Genomic DNA, 13,460 nt, shown 5'->3' with positions numbered 1-13,460 from the left:
GAAAATTTGATGCGGATTTGGATGAATTTTAAGATTGATTTTATAAATATAGCATAAAGAACAAGACAAGCTATCATCAAAGTCAATGAGTAATGTGATATTTTTTTTTTTCCGATCGGTGAAAATGACATTTTTTTAGAAATTCGGAACTCTCAATCTCGTTTGTCAACAACATCAGGCAATTTTTTTCAAATCTCCAGCCACACTTGCCGGGTCATAGACGGATCCATTTTTTCAACTATTTATAGTTTTTACTAATGCACCGTTTTCTTCAGTCCATTTACTTATTGCGGATCCTTTTTACTGATGCCAAAAGGGAGAGAATTGTTAGACTAGAACATTAATATTGTTTGAATTGATAAACTTGTTATATATGCTTGAAATTATATTTATACTTTTACTTGAAAAATTAACGCACATTCTCAGGAGGAGCTTAAGTATTAATATAGGTTTCAGGTTCTATCAAATATTTGTCATCATAAAAACAGGGGAGATTTTTGAACCCAATGTTTCAAGCTTTGTGTAATTATATATCTACACATGGATTTTGATGATAACAAATGAATTCAAAGAATAAAGGAGTCTCAAGCTCAAGTTCTCTACACAATGGAGTCAAGCACATCAAGGAAACAAAGATGAGCAAGAAGGGAACAAGTTCACATTAAAGTCATAGAGTAATGTTGTAAATCTTTTAAAAATTCGAAATTAGGATTAAGGTTCAAAATTAATATTTTATCATAAATTATTAAAATACATTTTCCACATTTGCATGAATATTTTGAAAATTAAATTTGAAAATTTTAAAAAATGATTGATTGTCATCTTTCACATATGCATTACATGATTAAAGGTTTGAATTTTGAAAATATTAAAGATGATTAATTGTCATATTTCACATGTGCATGTTTTATTTGAATATTTTCATAGGTGATTGATGTTTTTTTTTACTCATGCAAAAGGTAGATGTTTTTGTTTGAAAAATTTGAAAAGTAAAGTGTGCTCCTTTTGTCATATGCAAAAAGTAAAAAGATTAGGTTTGAAAAATTTGAAAAGTAAAGTGTACTCCTTTTGTCATATGCAAAAAGTAAAAAGATTAGGTTTGAAATATTTGAAAAGTAAAGTGTGCTCATTTTGTCATATGCCAACAGTAAAAGATTAGGTTTGAAATTTTTGAAAAATGAATGATGTTGTCTTTGACAATTGAAAAAGAATAACCTTGTATTTGAATTTTTTGAAAAAGTGAATGATGTTGTCTTTGATATGTGGATCTTTTTAAATTTGAATATGAAGTCTCATATGCCTATAAATAGATCATTTGAGAGCTTCACATTTACAACACCAAGAGCATACAACATTCATTTAAAATTTTCATTCTCTCTTCTCTAAGCATTGAGCCTTAATTCTTATTCATTTTAAGAGAAATATAGTTTGCGCTATATTGTTCTTATTTCACTCATTGATGAGTGTTTTCTGATAACCTACCCACTAGCAGCTCTTGTATCAGTAAAATGGAGTGTATAACCCTTGTGCGTGTAGAAAGTGTTATACACAGGAAATAGTTGAATCACTACGTGTAAGGTGATTGCAAATGTAGAGGGTGTTCTACATGAATCTTTTGTAGCGGTGTTATTCAAAGGTATAATAGGTTTCTATCTCCACCTGAAGGAGGTTGAATAGTGAATTTGGGGATCCTCAAGGGATAGCTTGAGGCGAGGACGTAGGCAGTGGGGCCGAATCTCGTTAACATACTGAGTTTGTTTCTCTCTTACCCTTACTCTTTATATTTATTGTTGTTTCATATTTTGTTTATATTTTATATTGCATATTTGATTTATAATTGTTATTTTTTTAAATACAACTCAATTCACCTCACCTCTTGTGTTAGTCATCTGGGCAACAAGAACTAAGCCCCTCAGTATATAAAATAAACAAATAGGGAGACAAAGGATCTTCTTGCCTCAAACCTTTCGAGGGCTTTATTCAATCCTATCATAAGCTTTTGACATGTCAAGCTTGATGGCCATGCTCCACGCTTTTCTTTTTCTTTTTTGTAACTTTCATTATGTGCAAAATCTCATATGCTACCATGATATTATCAGTAATTAACCTCCTATATATAAAGGCACTTTGTTTAAGGGAAATAATTTCATTTAACACACTTTTTAGTCTGTTTGCCATCATTTTAGCCATAATTTTGTATGCTACATTACACAGACTGATGGGTCTAAAATCACTGGCCATTTTTGGTTTTGTTATCTTGGGGATAAGTGCAATATAAGTGAAATTTGCAAGAAGAGTTAAGGAATTACCATTTAGCCAAGCCAACATAGAGTTACTGACTTCCTCACCAATTAAATGCAATGCTTCTGATAAAAGCAAGCACTAAAGCCATCGGGTCCTATGGATTTGAGTGGTGCCATGTATCTCACTGATTCTTCAACTTCCTCTTTACTATAGGCTCTGGAAAAATGATCATTCATCCTTCTTGTAACCCATGGTGTCAGGTTCCTCAAACAAGCATCAATAGCTTCTCTACCAGGGTCTGAGGAGGTGAACAATTTATCAAAAAAACACTTGAAAGCCCCTTCTAAGTCTTCTAGACTCGTATGTCTTCTTGCTGCTCTTCTACTATCATATGAATTCTATTATGCTTCATCCTCTGATTAGCATAGTTATGGAAAAATTTAGTGTTTTTGTCCCCCAATTGGTACCAATTCACCTTAACTCTTTGCTTCCACCTCAAGTCTTCCTTCTCCAACATAACCCCTATCTCCCTTTGTAACTCTTTAATGGCTGCAATGTTGTGACTACCTTCATTTTCCTGTAACTTCCTTAACAATTCAATCTTAACTATTGAGGCTCGTTCTAAAGCCATTTGTCTACTCCATGTTGATAGTGCTCCTTCTGTTTTATTCAGTTTATGGGTTAATCCCATAGAAAGTTCCCCATCTAGTGATCCCTTTTGCCATAATGTTTTAACAATTTCTTCACAATTCTCTTCTAAGGACCAGCTAGATTCATACCCCAACCATCTTTTCTATCTCCAAACTTTGTCTATTTTTTGATTCATGCACAGAAGGATGGGTCTATGATTTGAACATCTTGCAACTAACACTTCTACCCAACCTTCTGCATAATGTTCCTTCCATTTTAAATTGACTACAACCCTTGTCAAGTCTTTCTTTTGTAAAAGACTCATCCTTATGCTTATTACTCCAAGTTTATTTGTCCCCTCTTCACCCCAAATCAAACAAACCCCCCAACTCCAAAACTTCTCTAAATCGAGCCATTTGTCTTTTGTTTTTTGCTTCCCTTATCTCATCTCATCATGCACCAATATTTCATTAAAATTATCTATCACATACCACCCCTTTCATCGAGTAGTTTTAAAAAGCTTAATAATCTCCATGTCTCTTCCTTCAAATTAGTGTCTGGTTGTCCATAAAAGCCTGTTAACAGCCATGTAATAGCTCATTCCCTTTTTTTTTATCCAAGCACTAATATGCCATTTAGAATAATTCACCACCTCCACTTCTATAGAAAGATTCCATAACAACATCAACCCACCCTTCAAACCAATTGGTTAAATTACCCAATAGCCTTCAAACTTCAGTCTTCTTCTAATTTTTTCACCTTTAACTTTCCTCAACTTGGTTTCCATTAAGAACACTACATTGGGCCTCTTTTCCTCTACCAATTGGCAAAGGTCTTGAAATGTTTGAGGGTTCCCAAGCCCTCGGTTGTTCCAACTCAAGATTTTCATAGGGATATGTGGGGTTGCTTCACAGCCACCACTAAATCAATTGAGCTTCCCTGCACTGCTCAACTCCACTTCCTTCCACCTCTTTAACTTTTTTACCAACTCTTTTTCTCATTCTCTTTGTCAACCCTCTATCTTAGCAGTCTCTTTGAGGGTGATAGGTCAATAATTAACTCACATTTCTTACCCTACTCCTTGGCTCTTCTTTTCCAGACCCCTTCTGCCTTCTCTATTTTATTATTTTCATGCAAACAACTACTTTCAAACACCCCATTTGCCTTCTCTGAATGTTGCATAGTCTGCACTACTTCATCAGAAACTACATGCCCTTCTCTCTCTCTCTCTCTCTCTCTCTCTCTCTCTCTCTCTCTCTCTCCTCTTTGGTCCCTTCCTCCCCCCTTCTCTCCTCACTACACACCCTTCTCAAGAGCTCACACTCTTGAGTAGTAGGAACCACTTCTTCCCCCACAACCTCTTCCCTCTTTTTTCCCTGCCTATCCTTGTCTGTTTTTTCTCTACTATCCCCACTACCTCCCTCCTCTGTATATTTTTTGACAACCCTCTCCGAGCTCTTCGACCCTTCTCTATATTTGGATGTAACCCCTTCTCTCAACCAAGCACTAGACTAATGCTCTCCTCCCTTCTCACCCTTACAACCCGAATCATCATGCATAATACAACCACAACTAAAACATAAGTGGGTAAGTTTCTCATACCTTATAGGGATCCAATAAGCCTTCCCATTTAGATTAATAGCCCTCCCTCTTGCCAATGGTTTGTGTAAATCAATTTCAATTAAAACTCTAATAAAAAGTCCTCATCCATTCCCATCATCCTTTGTATCGACCTCCACTACTCTGCCAGTCATTCCACCTACAAACTCCCCCTTCTTGTTCATGCATTTTAGGGGCAATTTGTGTAGCTGGACCCAAAATCTCTTAGTATTGAACAACATTTTGTGTGGTGGTGTAAACCCATCAAAGGTCAATAGTAAATATAGATGATTATCAAAAAGCCATGGTCTCTCCTCCATTATTCTCTGCTTATCCTTTTGATTGGCAAATTCTACAACAAAAATATTTGGACCCACTTCATGAAATTTTGCTCTTCTACTAATCGTCCAAATCTTAGCCATTATCGTTTCAATCACTCCTTAGCTAATTTTTCTCTCCACCCATATTTTTCCCACCATACACATCTTCTTTATAATTAAGTTCTTCCGAGTCTGCATCACCACAATCAATGTTCAAAGCTTCCTCTTCTTTCAACTTCAACTTCTCCCATCGATCCTCAATCTCATCCATCTCACCACCACCCGAAACCCACACTCACCCCCTAACCCCACTTTTACCACCAAAATCCATTTCCCTCCGCCGAAAATCCACTCTCACTATTGAAAAAACCACCTTACGCAATCACCAGCAAATGACAGAAAGATACCCCTCCTTTTGCCCCCACTCCCAACCGTCTCTAATTCTATTAGAATCTTAGTGGACCCCACTTCACATCATTTTCCCTTTAGAGAGAAAAAAGCGAGAGAAGACTATTACAAGATTAAACTATGTCACGTATGTGTTTTACATGTTCTAGGAACAGATAGGACACCAAAAATATTTATTAGTTACATATGTTGGGGCTTTGTCCCAAACTTTTAAATTCCATTCCAATGACTATTCTGATTGAGATATTGGAATGGAATATTTTGGTACCTATCTGTTTCGATGTACCGTTTCGAGATAATAATTATACGAATAAATTATATATATAAACAATTATATATATAAACTATATTTTAAAATAACATCAATACAAGTTTTAAATACACGCATTTTTAAAAAAACTTGATAATACTTTTTAGTTCTCAATGCAATCATAAATCTTCATTGCACCCTCATTCAAAATCATCTATCATCACTCAAATAATTCAGGAATACAATGAAGCATGCTAAAACAATAAGCTGGAATTTCAAATGGAAATCCAACTTTACATCTTCCTTAACACATAGTCTCAGAAAACCTCTCACTATCACACATTTCATTAAAGTCCAAACAGGGCTATCTGTATCAAAGGTTTTACATACAATATGAAGTATTTGCTATTAGCATTAAATTATTTTGACTTTTTCAATTCAAGGAAATTTTTATTGCTGATTTGACCCCTTAGGAGAGGGTGCTAAGTGGCCTTGTACTGTTGGCCAGGGGATAAATTCTCCACTTGTTCTAGCCTTTGCCAAACAAGAATATTTGTAGAACTTCTCCCTTGTGACAAGTTGTGAAGTTCTAATAAAATGCATAATGAAATGCTTAAAAAAATTAATATGCAAATTTATAAAAAAGAATACAATAATTCATTCGGGGATTGAGGATTGAGGGAGAGTCAAAACAGAGAGAAAACTTATTTTTGAAGTTTTGAGAACGAGGGATTCGACTATGTCAGGAAGGGAGAGAAGTAAAAATGGACAAAAATGACAATTTTGTCCCTCAATATACAAGATAATTACGAGAATGACATGTATACAGATTCCAGACCGATACACATGTTTTGGCCGAAATAACAAAATCCAGCCGGTACAAACTGAAACTGGTCAGAACAGTTGGAATTTGATCCAGTACGAAATAGACACCTAAATCGTGCCAGTTATTGCTCTAGCACGGAAAATTTTGGCTACTCCAACTGGAACAGAATGAAAATTAAAACCTTGCTTCGTACACTTTCATGAAAAAAAAAAATTAGCTACACATGTGCATCATGAGAAAAATTACTAGTCTTTAGTTTTCTTCTGAAAAAAACTTCAATTAAGAATCATCAAGCTGATGACACAAATATACATAAAAAATCTCATTCTTAGAACCATTAAATTGATGGCGAAATACGCATAAGAAACCTTCAGCTCTGACCCACTGCGATGCCAACACCATGGGTCTCTAGTGTGAAAGTGAAGATATTTCTGATTATTTCCATTACATGTCATGCTGTTGTCAGATTAGGTCATGTCGACGCGATCGTCCATGTCTGTTGCAGCTCACGCCATAGTCGATGAACAAACATGACTATGCAATTTCTCTGGAGAAGAAGAAATCTGAAGTAGAAGGATAAGAGAAATAGCAAAAGAAAGAAGAAGAAAGAAGATGGTAGATGAAGAGTGGGGAGTGCGATAGAAGACGAGGATGAAGTTTATTTTGGAGATTTCTAGTTATAATAAACTGGTTTGATTTCGATCAGGGATGTTCTTTTTAATTTGATTTGATGGAAGTATTTTAGTCACTTCAGATATGTGGTAGTGGCATTTTGGCCTAACCTAGATCTCTTGCAGGGGCACCTAGGTTCAACATCTATAGCAAGAGTATTTCAATCCAACATGACATTTGTAGAGGGACATCTTGACCCAAGTCATCGCATAAATTTCTAACGGATAGGATATTCTAAAATCATACGTACGGTAGAACTTAGAAGTCAATCTATTTATCTTGCTGTTAAAATCAATGAAAGGGGCTTGTACGTGGGCACGTATTTTTGTAGACCTCTGTTCTGCCTATTTTCACGTGTCCATGTTTCAGTAGTCTTTTACTCAGAAATTGTTTTTGGTGAAAATTTCCTTGCCCAGATGCCTTTAACCAAAGATGCATTGCTCAAAGGCATCAGGATTTGACGAGCAGAAGCAATACTTGGAGGAATAACTTTTCTTTCACCACAAGCTTATTTGTATTTGTCTTGTTCACGCTGTCAGATCCTTTCTTCTTCATCTTTCTTTAACTTTAATGGTCTTCTTTTAGAGAAAGAAAACATAAGAATAATAATGCAGCAAAGCAATCAAATTTCAGAAGGGAAAGCGATTTCCTAAATTTTCGAGTAGTCGTCAAATGCTTAATAAATGTTATATGATTATCTTTCTCATAATCGAGGGGATTCACATTCTAGGGAAACATGTTTATTAGTTTCCAATGAACATGCTAGGGAACATCTCCGCTAATCAAGGCTGGAATATGCTTAAAAAAGATACCGAAATGGTAAAGATACTTAGAAAATTTGGGTTCCTTATTTCATGGTAGCTGCATAACAAGGAATTGGAGCATAAAACAAGCTTGCACAAAGCAAAAGGGTTCAACAGAAAGTTTCCATGCACCCACCTCTCAAATCTACGAGACTGATACCATAATACTTCCCAAGTTTGATTTGTCCTTTGTTTAAGCACAACAGTCTAGTTCTAATGCGTATAATGAGAATATTTAAATATTCAAAGAGATTAAAGTAAATTATGTTCTTTACTCCTTAGTCGTGAACATATCACTTGAATCCTTGCAAGTCTAGCTAAATATTGTTAATATATGTAGATACAAACGATGTAAATATATTAAGAAAATGATAGAATTTTTAGATAAAGTTATAAAATATAATATAAACAATCTATTTTTTTAAATAAAGTAACTTATTCATAATCAATAATAATTTTGTATTTATGAACTAATTTTTTAAATTATGTTTTGGTGAGTATTCTAGTTTAAAGTACTAAAACGGAATATTTCACGTATTCAAGGGATCAACCATTTCAAGATTACTATATATATATATATATTTATTTATTTATAAATTGATAATTAATAATAAAAAAGAGGGTATATACCGAAGGCCGTGCCCTAATTGACATTACCATAATCTCTAAAATGGAGGGAATTTGAAAATCCCTTCTCAAATGCATTAAAATTTTTTTTTTTAAAAAAAGGTATACGAAAGTATGTATCATATATATTTTTGAAATAAATCCTATATCTATTGGAATAAATATTTTTTGTTTTTTGTTTTTAAATGAAAAAAGGTTAGGTAAATATGGTGCCCATTAAACGACGTCGTCTTGATGGTGTCTTGTCAGCGACTCGCCATGAAGTAAACCATCCTGATTCCTTGGCAAGATAATATACAAAAAACAAACAACTAAATAAAAGATAAATAAACCGTCGCTAGTCCTCTTGGCTCTGTCCATTTCGTCAAACTCCACCACCATCTCGCGATCTCTCTCTCTCCTCTCTCACTCTGTCTCTCGCTCTCAAATTCTCCGCCATTGTAGAGTTGAGCCATGACCAGCACCTCAGCCGCCTCTCGCAAGGTTTGCCATAATCTTCCCAGTTCAAAAATACGCCTCATAAATATGTGTTTAGAGAATAAGAAAAACAGTTGTAATTTTGTATGTCTATATGGGTGGGTGCGTGTTTTTCTGATTTTTTTTATTTCTTTTTTCTTGATAATCTGATTGTATTTTATGTTTTGTATTTCGATGCTTTTAGGCTTTGAGTAAAATTGCTTGCAATCGCCTCCAGAAGGAGCTTGTCGAGTGGCAGGTCAATCCTCCCGCCGGTTTCAAACACAAAGTCACCGACAACCTCCAAAGGTTTTCTTTTTTCATTATGATCTCATTTAGGATTTTATGCATTGATCAATACAATATGACCTCTGTTTGGCTGCTGGGTAAACCAAGGAAAAAAGATTATTACGGAAGTAAAGTTTAGGGTTCATAATCTGAATTTGATGTCTTTTCGTTTACTTTTATATTTTTCTCACGAAGTTTCCTTTTTCTTCCCGTCATTTTTTTTTTTTAATTCCTATATTTTCAAGCTTTAGTTAGTTTGTTGAAATTGAGTTGTTATTGGGAATTTTGGATCCTTTAAAGGTGGGTTATTGAAGTTAATGGAGCTCCAGGAACTCTGTATGCAAATGAAACTTATCAACTTCAGGTCGACTTTCCTGAGCATTACCCAATGGAAGCCCCGCAGGTCTACTTAAACTCCTTTTAATTTTATAACTTGTATTTAACCTGGATAGAATTAAATTACTATTTTTTTTTCCCTATTTGTGATGATGTTTTGTCGTTTTATATTGATTCTTGTGGCGGGTTTAACAGGTTATATTTCTGCATCCTGCTCCACTGCATCCTCATATATATAGCAACGGCCATATTTGTTTAGGTAATTGTATTGCTTTCCTGTTACTGTCTTTTTTGCCCCCTTGTTAGCATATCATCTTTGGAAAATATCTTATTGTCTTATAACATATGTCTTCATATAGTGTAGTTTACCTTCCCAACTTGAGTTGTTATGGTTCACTCTTTCTTGGAGGTCTTTCGTATGTGGTATATGATTTGTTATAGTCACGGCATGAGTTCTCTTGTGTCTTTTCTTCTGCATTAATTCTATTCAATCTTTTGCTGGCTGTGATGGTTGTCTTGATTCATCTGTAATATTGATAATGAATTAGATATCACTTTTACTCTAGAAGAAGAGATTTTCACAACTTTTTCAATATGAGGTCAATGTTATTGGTCTTTGGATACTACAATCTATTTTATTTTTTCATTAAGCAAGACTTAATACCACAATTAAATGCTTAGAAAATGCTGGAAGTGTTAAAGATTAACATACAGTTTTTTTTAAGATGTGAAACCTCATGAAGGAAGGGCCTTTTAGACACACCCTTGGGGACTTTGGACTTTACCCCGGATATATGGAGCCTTAAGCATGTCTGAAACATGAGATAAGGAAAACTTACTTTGAAACGAGGCTATCACAAACATCGTTTCCATGGTCCTAGAACATACAGGAGTAAAGGAAGACTTTTCGAGACGTTGGCTTCCTTTTGTAACGCCTCAATGGAAAGCTCAAATCATATGGCCTATACTCCAAAAAAGACTAGTCAATGCCCCATTAGAATTTTATAAAGAGCAAGAACTTCTTCTTCCTAAGCAATGTGGGATCTCATACACCACCTACCCTTATCCTTATTATATGGAGTATCATAATCTATCCTCCTTAAATTTAGTCCGTCGTAGGTAGCACGGCTGAAGTCCCACATTTTTTATTGAGATAGGCTCTGATACCCCATATGATATGGATAATAGTAGGTGGTGTATGAGATCTCATATTGCTTGGGAATGAGAAGTTCTTGCTTTTTTTAAGGTTCCAATGGGACTCTAATTGTATCATTGACTAGTTCTTTTGGAGTATAGGCTATGTGGTTTGGGCCCTCCATTGGGGCATTACACCTTCTTTGAGCAGTTTAATTGCTTTCTTTCCTTTAAATCCATAATTACAGGACCCATACATGATGAACGTCAGTTGTATGAAATTTTACCTTCTTATTCACGACTTATACCAGATGGGCAGAGGTGAATTTGTACTTTTGAATTTCAACACTCGTTGTTTAGTCATCTCTCTCTCTCTCTCTGTTTCACATGCACTCACTCAGTTTAAACTTAGGTGGATAATTGGACTTACATGTAGAGACCTCTGTATGCAGCCAAAAAGTTGGGAATGAATGGAAAAAAAAATGAAGTTTAAAACTATTGCAATTGCTTTGCATTTTATACATATATATATGAAGGTGTGCTTAAATCAGGGTAGGGCTAATTGGCTTTAAACTGTTAAGGCGTCTGCAATGTCATTATGTCTTAGCATGAAGTAACAATAATTGATTGGGGTATATTATGTCAGCTGTGGTGGAACTTTTCAATTAGGAGATAGGTTTATTATGGCAGATGTTGTGTAACAATAAGCCATTGAGGTATTATGACTCCACCGTAGGTATATTTCTTCCTGTTATTGGCTTTCATGGTACTAACATTAGCTCAGATTATTTCAGTTTTCCAGAATCATTGTTGGAGTTGAGTACAGATCAGAATTGCTAGGTTTGCATTTGTGTTTAATTATTTTTATCCCACTTCTTGAATATTAATGTCTACAGTATGCTGGGAGCCTTGAAGTTGCTGTTGTTGGTGGATGTCAAAGTCATAATATCTTTTTGCTTATTGATGTTTGTTGTTTACTATATTTTTTTATTTGGTAATATTGATGACTAATATCTCCTAAAGAAACATGGTATGTAAATTATTCAACCTGCTTGTTGAGAGAAATATGAGAGAGTGAGTGTGTGTGAGTTCAAACCTGGTTTTTTCTAGTTTCTGATCTTGTACCAGTCTGAACAAGCAGGAATACTTGATGATGATAAAATTATGTCAAAAAGAAAAAGTATTTCTACAGAACTTCTGATTTGGGTTATATGGCTTTTTAGTGCTTTGATATCATTCTCCTTGTCTTATGAACTTTATCCCATTTTTATTGCCTTAAAGAAATTATTGATTCCCTTTGCAGCAAGACCAACATTTAATGTACTATTTGAATATGGCATTTTTGTAGATATTTTGTACGACTCATGGTCCCCAGCCATGACTGTTAGTTCTATCTGTATCAGCATTCTCTCTATGCTATCAAGCTCAACTGTGAAGGTTTGTACCTCATTATTTGCTTCTAACTTTTAGGATCTTCTGGATCCTTCTATTTTGAAGCCATTTGGTCGTACTTTTAGTGTGCCACCATTGTTACTGACTTTTGAGAGTACATCATTGTCTTGGTAAATGATGGACACGCCCTTTACTCATTTTGTATATTGATCTTTTGCTGTCATGACCTTGCTTGCAGCAACGCCCTGAAGATAATGACCGCTATGTAAAGAACTGTAAAAATGGCCGATCTCCCAAGGAGACCAGATGGTGGTTTCATGATGATAAAGTGTAACATCACAACATCTTCTTCCTTCATTGGTTGCTTAAGAAAAGTAGATGGCTAGCCTTCTCAAAGGAACGATGAAGGCAAAGAAAAGAAGCATTCTACACCAGGATTTTGTCAAATGCTCAATAACTCTGTAAATTGGCATGCCTGGTGTTTATAACGGAAGATTGACAATCCGTGTTTCAAGCAGGGGGGACAAACATACTCATGTCTTTGTTGTTAAAGGTGAGTACTCTGTATGAGATCATCTATTAGTGAACTTCAATCAATTTAGAAGCTTTGGAATGATAATCGATCTTAATCACTATTTTCGCCCCCATTGCGTGTGCATGTGTGTGTGTTGGGCAGAACTTTTCGAGAAATTACTGTGAACTTTTTGTTTTTTAATCTTTTATTTTTGTGAGAGTGAAAGGATTTTGCATATTATTGTTTTATTGGAAGCCGCCCATAAAGCTTCTTCGTAAGTTAAGTTGAAACGCCCTTCAAAATTTCTACTAGGGGCTTAGGGCTAAGAATTTTTCTTTTTTAATTAAGCTTTGTGCAAGTTTTGGGCGTGCAAGCTTACAGGTACCTAGGGAAAGGCTTGTTCTGAAATTGCACACCCTAGGACTTCTCTACTTGCACCCACTTGGATGGACGGCTTGCCTATTCAGCCCGAACTTTCTTCTTTGTCGTTTTATGGAATAGCACTAAAATAATGGTCTTTATATTTTGTTCATGAAGAATTGTAAAAGTTCTGGATGCTGCTTCCCTCTCTTTCATTGCAAAAGCCATAAGGCATTGAGAGACAAGTCCATAGGCTCGAAAAGATGTCATTTTAATCCATCTTCAACTCCATAAATCTAATTTATAATAGATGAATTAGATAGAATGGGAGATGGGAGGTGGATAAGGTGTCACCTATATTGACGTAAAAAACATGAAGTCATCAACAATTAAAACTTATTCCAATCAACTTATAATCCATGAAAGTAGACAAAAAGATATCCGACTTTGTAATCTAAAAGAATTGCTCATATATATTGGCCCCATTTTGAAGTAAAGTTTAGAAATTGCTTAATTCGGATCCAGAAACGGTTTAATCTCATATTATTATTATAATTTTCTTAAATTTTTACATAAAATATAATAAGTAATTCAATTTTTT

The 13,460-nt window shown here is 34.9% G+C and overlaps 1 protein-coding gene across 1 annotated transcript; it reads left to right on the top strand.

The window, feature by feature from the left end:
* Positions 1 to 8,695: 8,695 nt before the first annotated feature.
* Positions 8,696 to 12,734, top strand: LOC122315416 (probable ubiquitin-conjugating enzyme E2 16). Its single transcript, XM_043131290.1, has 6 exons — positions 8,696 to 8,862; positions 9,041 to 9,144; positions 9,424 to 9,526; positions 9,655 to 9,718; positions 11,942 to 12,030; positions 12,224 to 12,734. The coding sequence occupies exons 1-6, from the start codon at positions 8,833 to 8,835 to the stop codon at positions 12,317 to 12,319; spliced, it is 486 nt and encodes a 161-aa protein (XP_042987224.1). The 5' UTR covers positions 8,696 to 8,832; the 3' UTR covers positions 12,320 to 12,734.
* Positions 12,735 to 13,460: the final 726 nt, after the last annotated feature.

Source organism: Carya illinoinensis, chromosome 7, assembly GCF_018687715.1.
Source record: "Carya illinoinensis cultivar Pawnee chromosome 7, C.illinoinensisPawnee_v1, whole genome shotgun sequence".
Lineage (NCBI taxonomy): Eukaryota > Viridiplantae > Streptophyta > Magnoliopsida > Fagales > Juglandaceae > Carya > Carya illinoinensis.
This window is presented reverse-complemented; position numbering and strand designations above follow the sequence as displayed.

Bases quoted from the DNA above. Each gene is read 5' to 3' on its own strand.
- LOC122315416 (XM_043131290.1), top strand. From the start codon at position 8,833: ATGACCAGCACCTCAGCCGCCTCTCGCAAG. The intron at 8,863-9,040 runs GTTTGCCATAAT...CGATGCTTTTAG, and splicing joins CCTCAGCCGCCTCTCGCAAG to GCTTTGAGTAAAATTGCTTG. The intron at 9,719-11,941 runs GTAATTGTATTG...GCATTTTTGTAG, and splicing joins CAACGGCCATATTTGTTTAG to ATATTTTGTACGACTCATGG.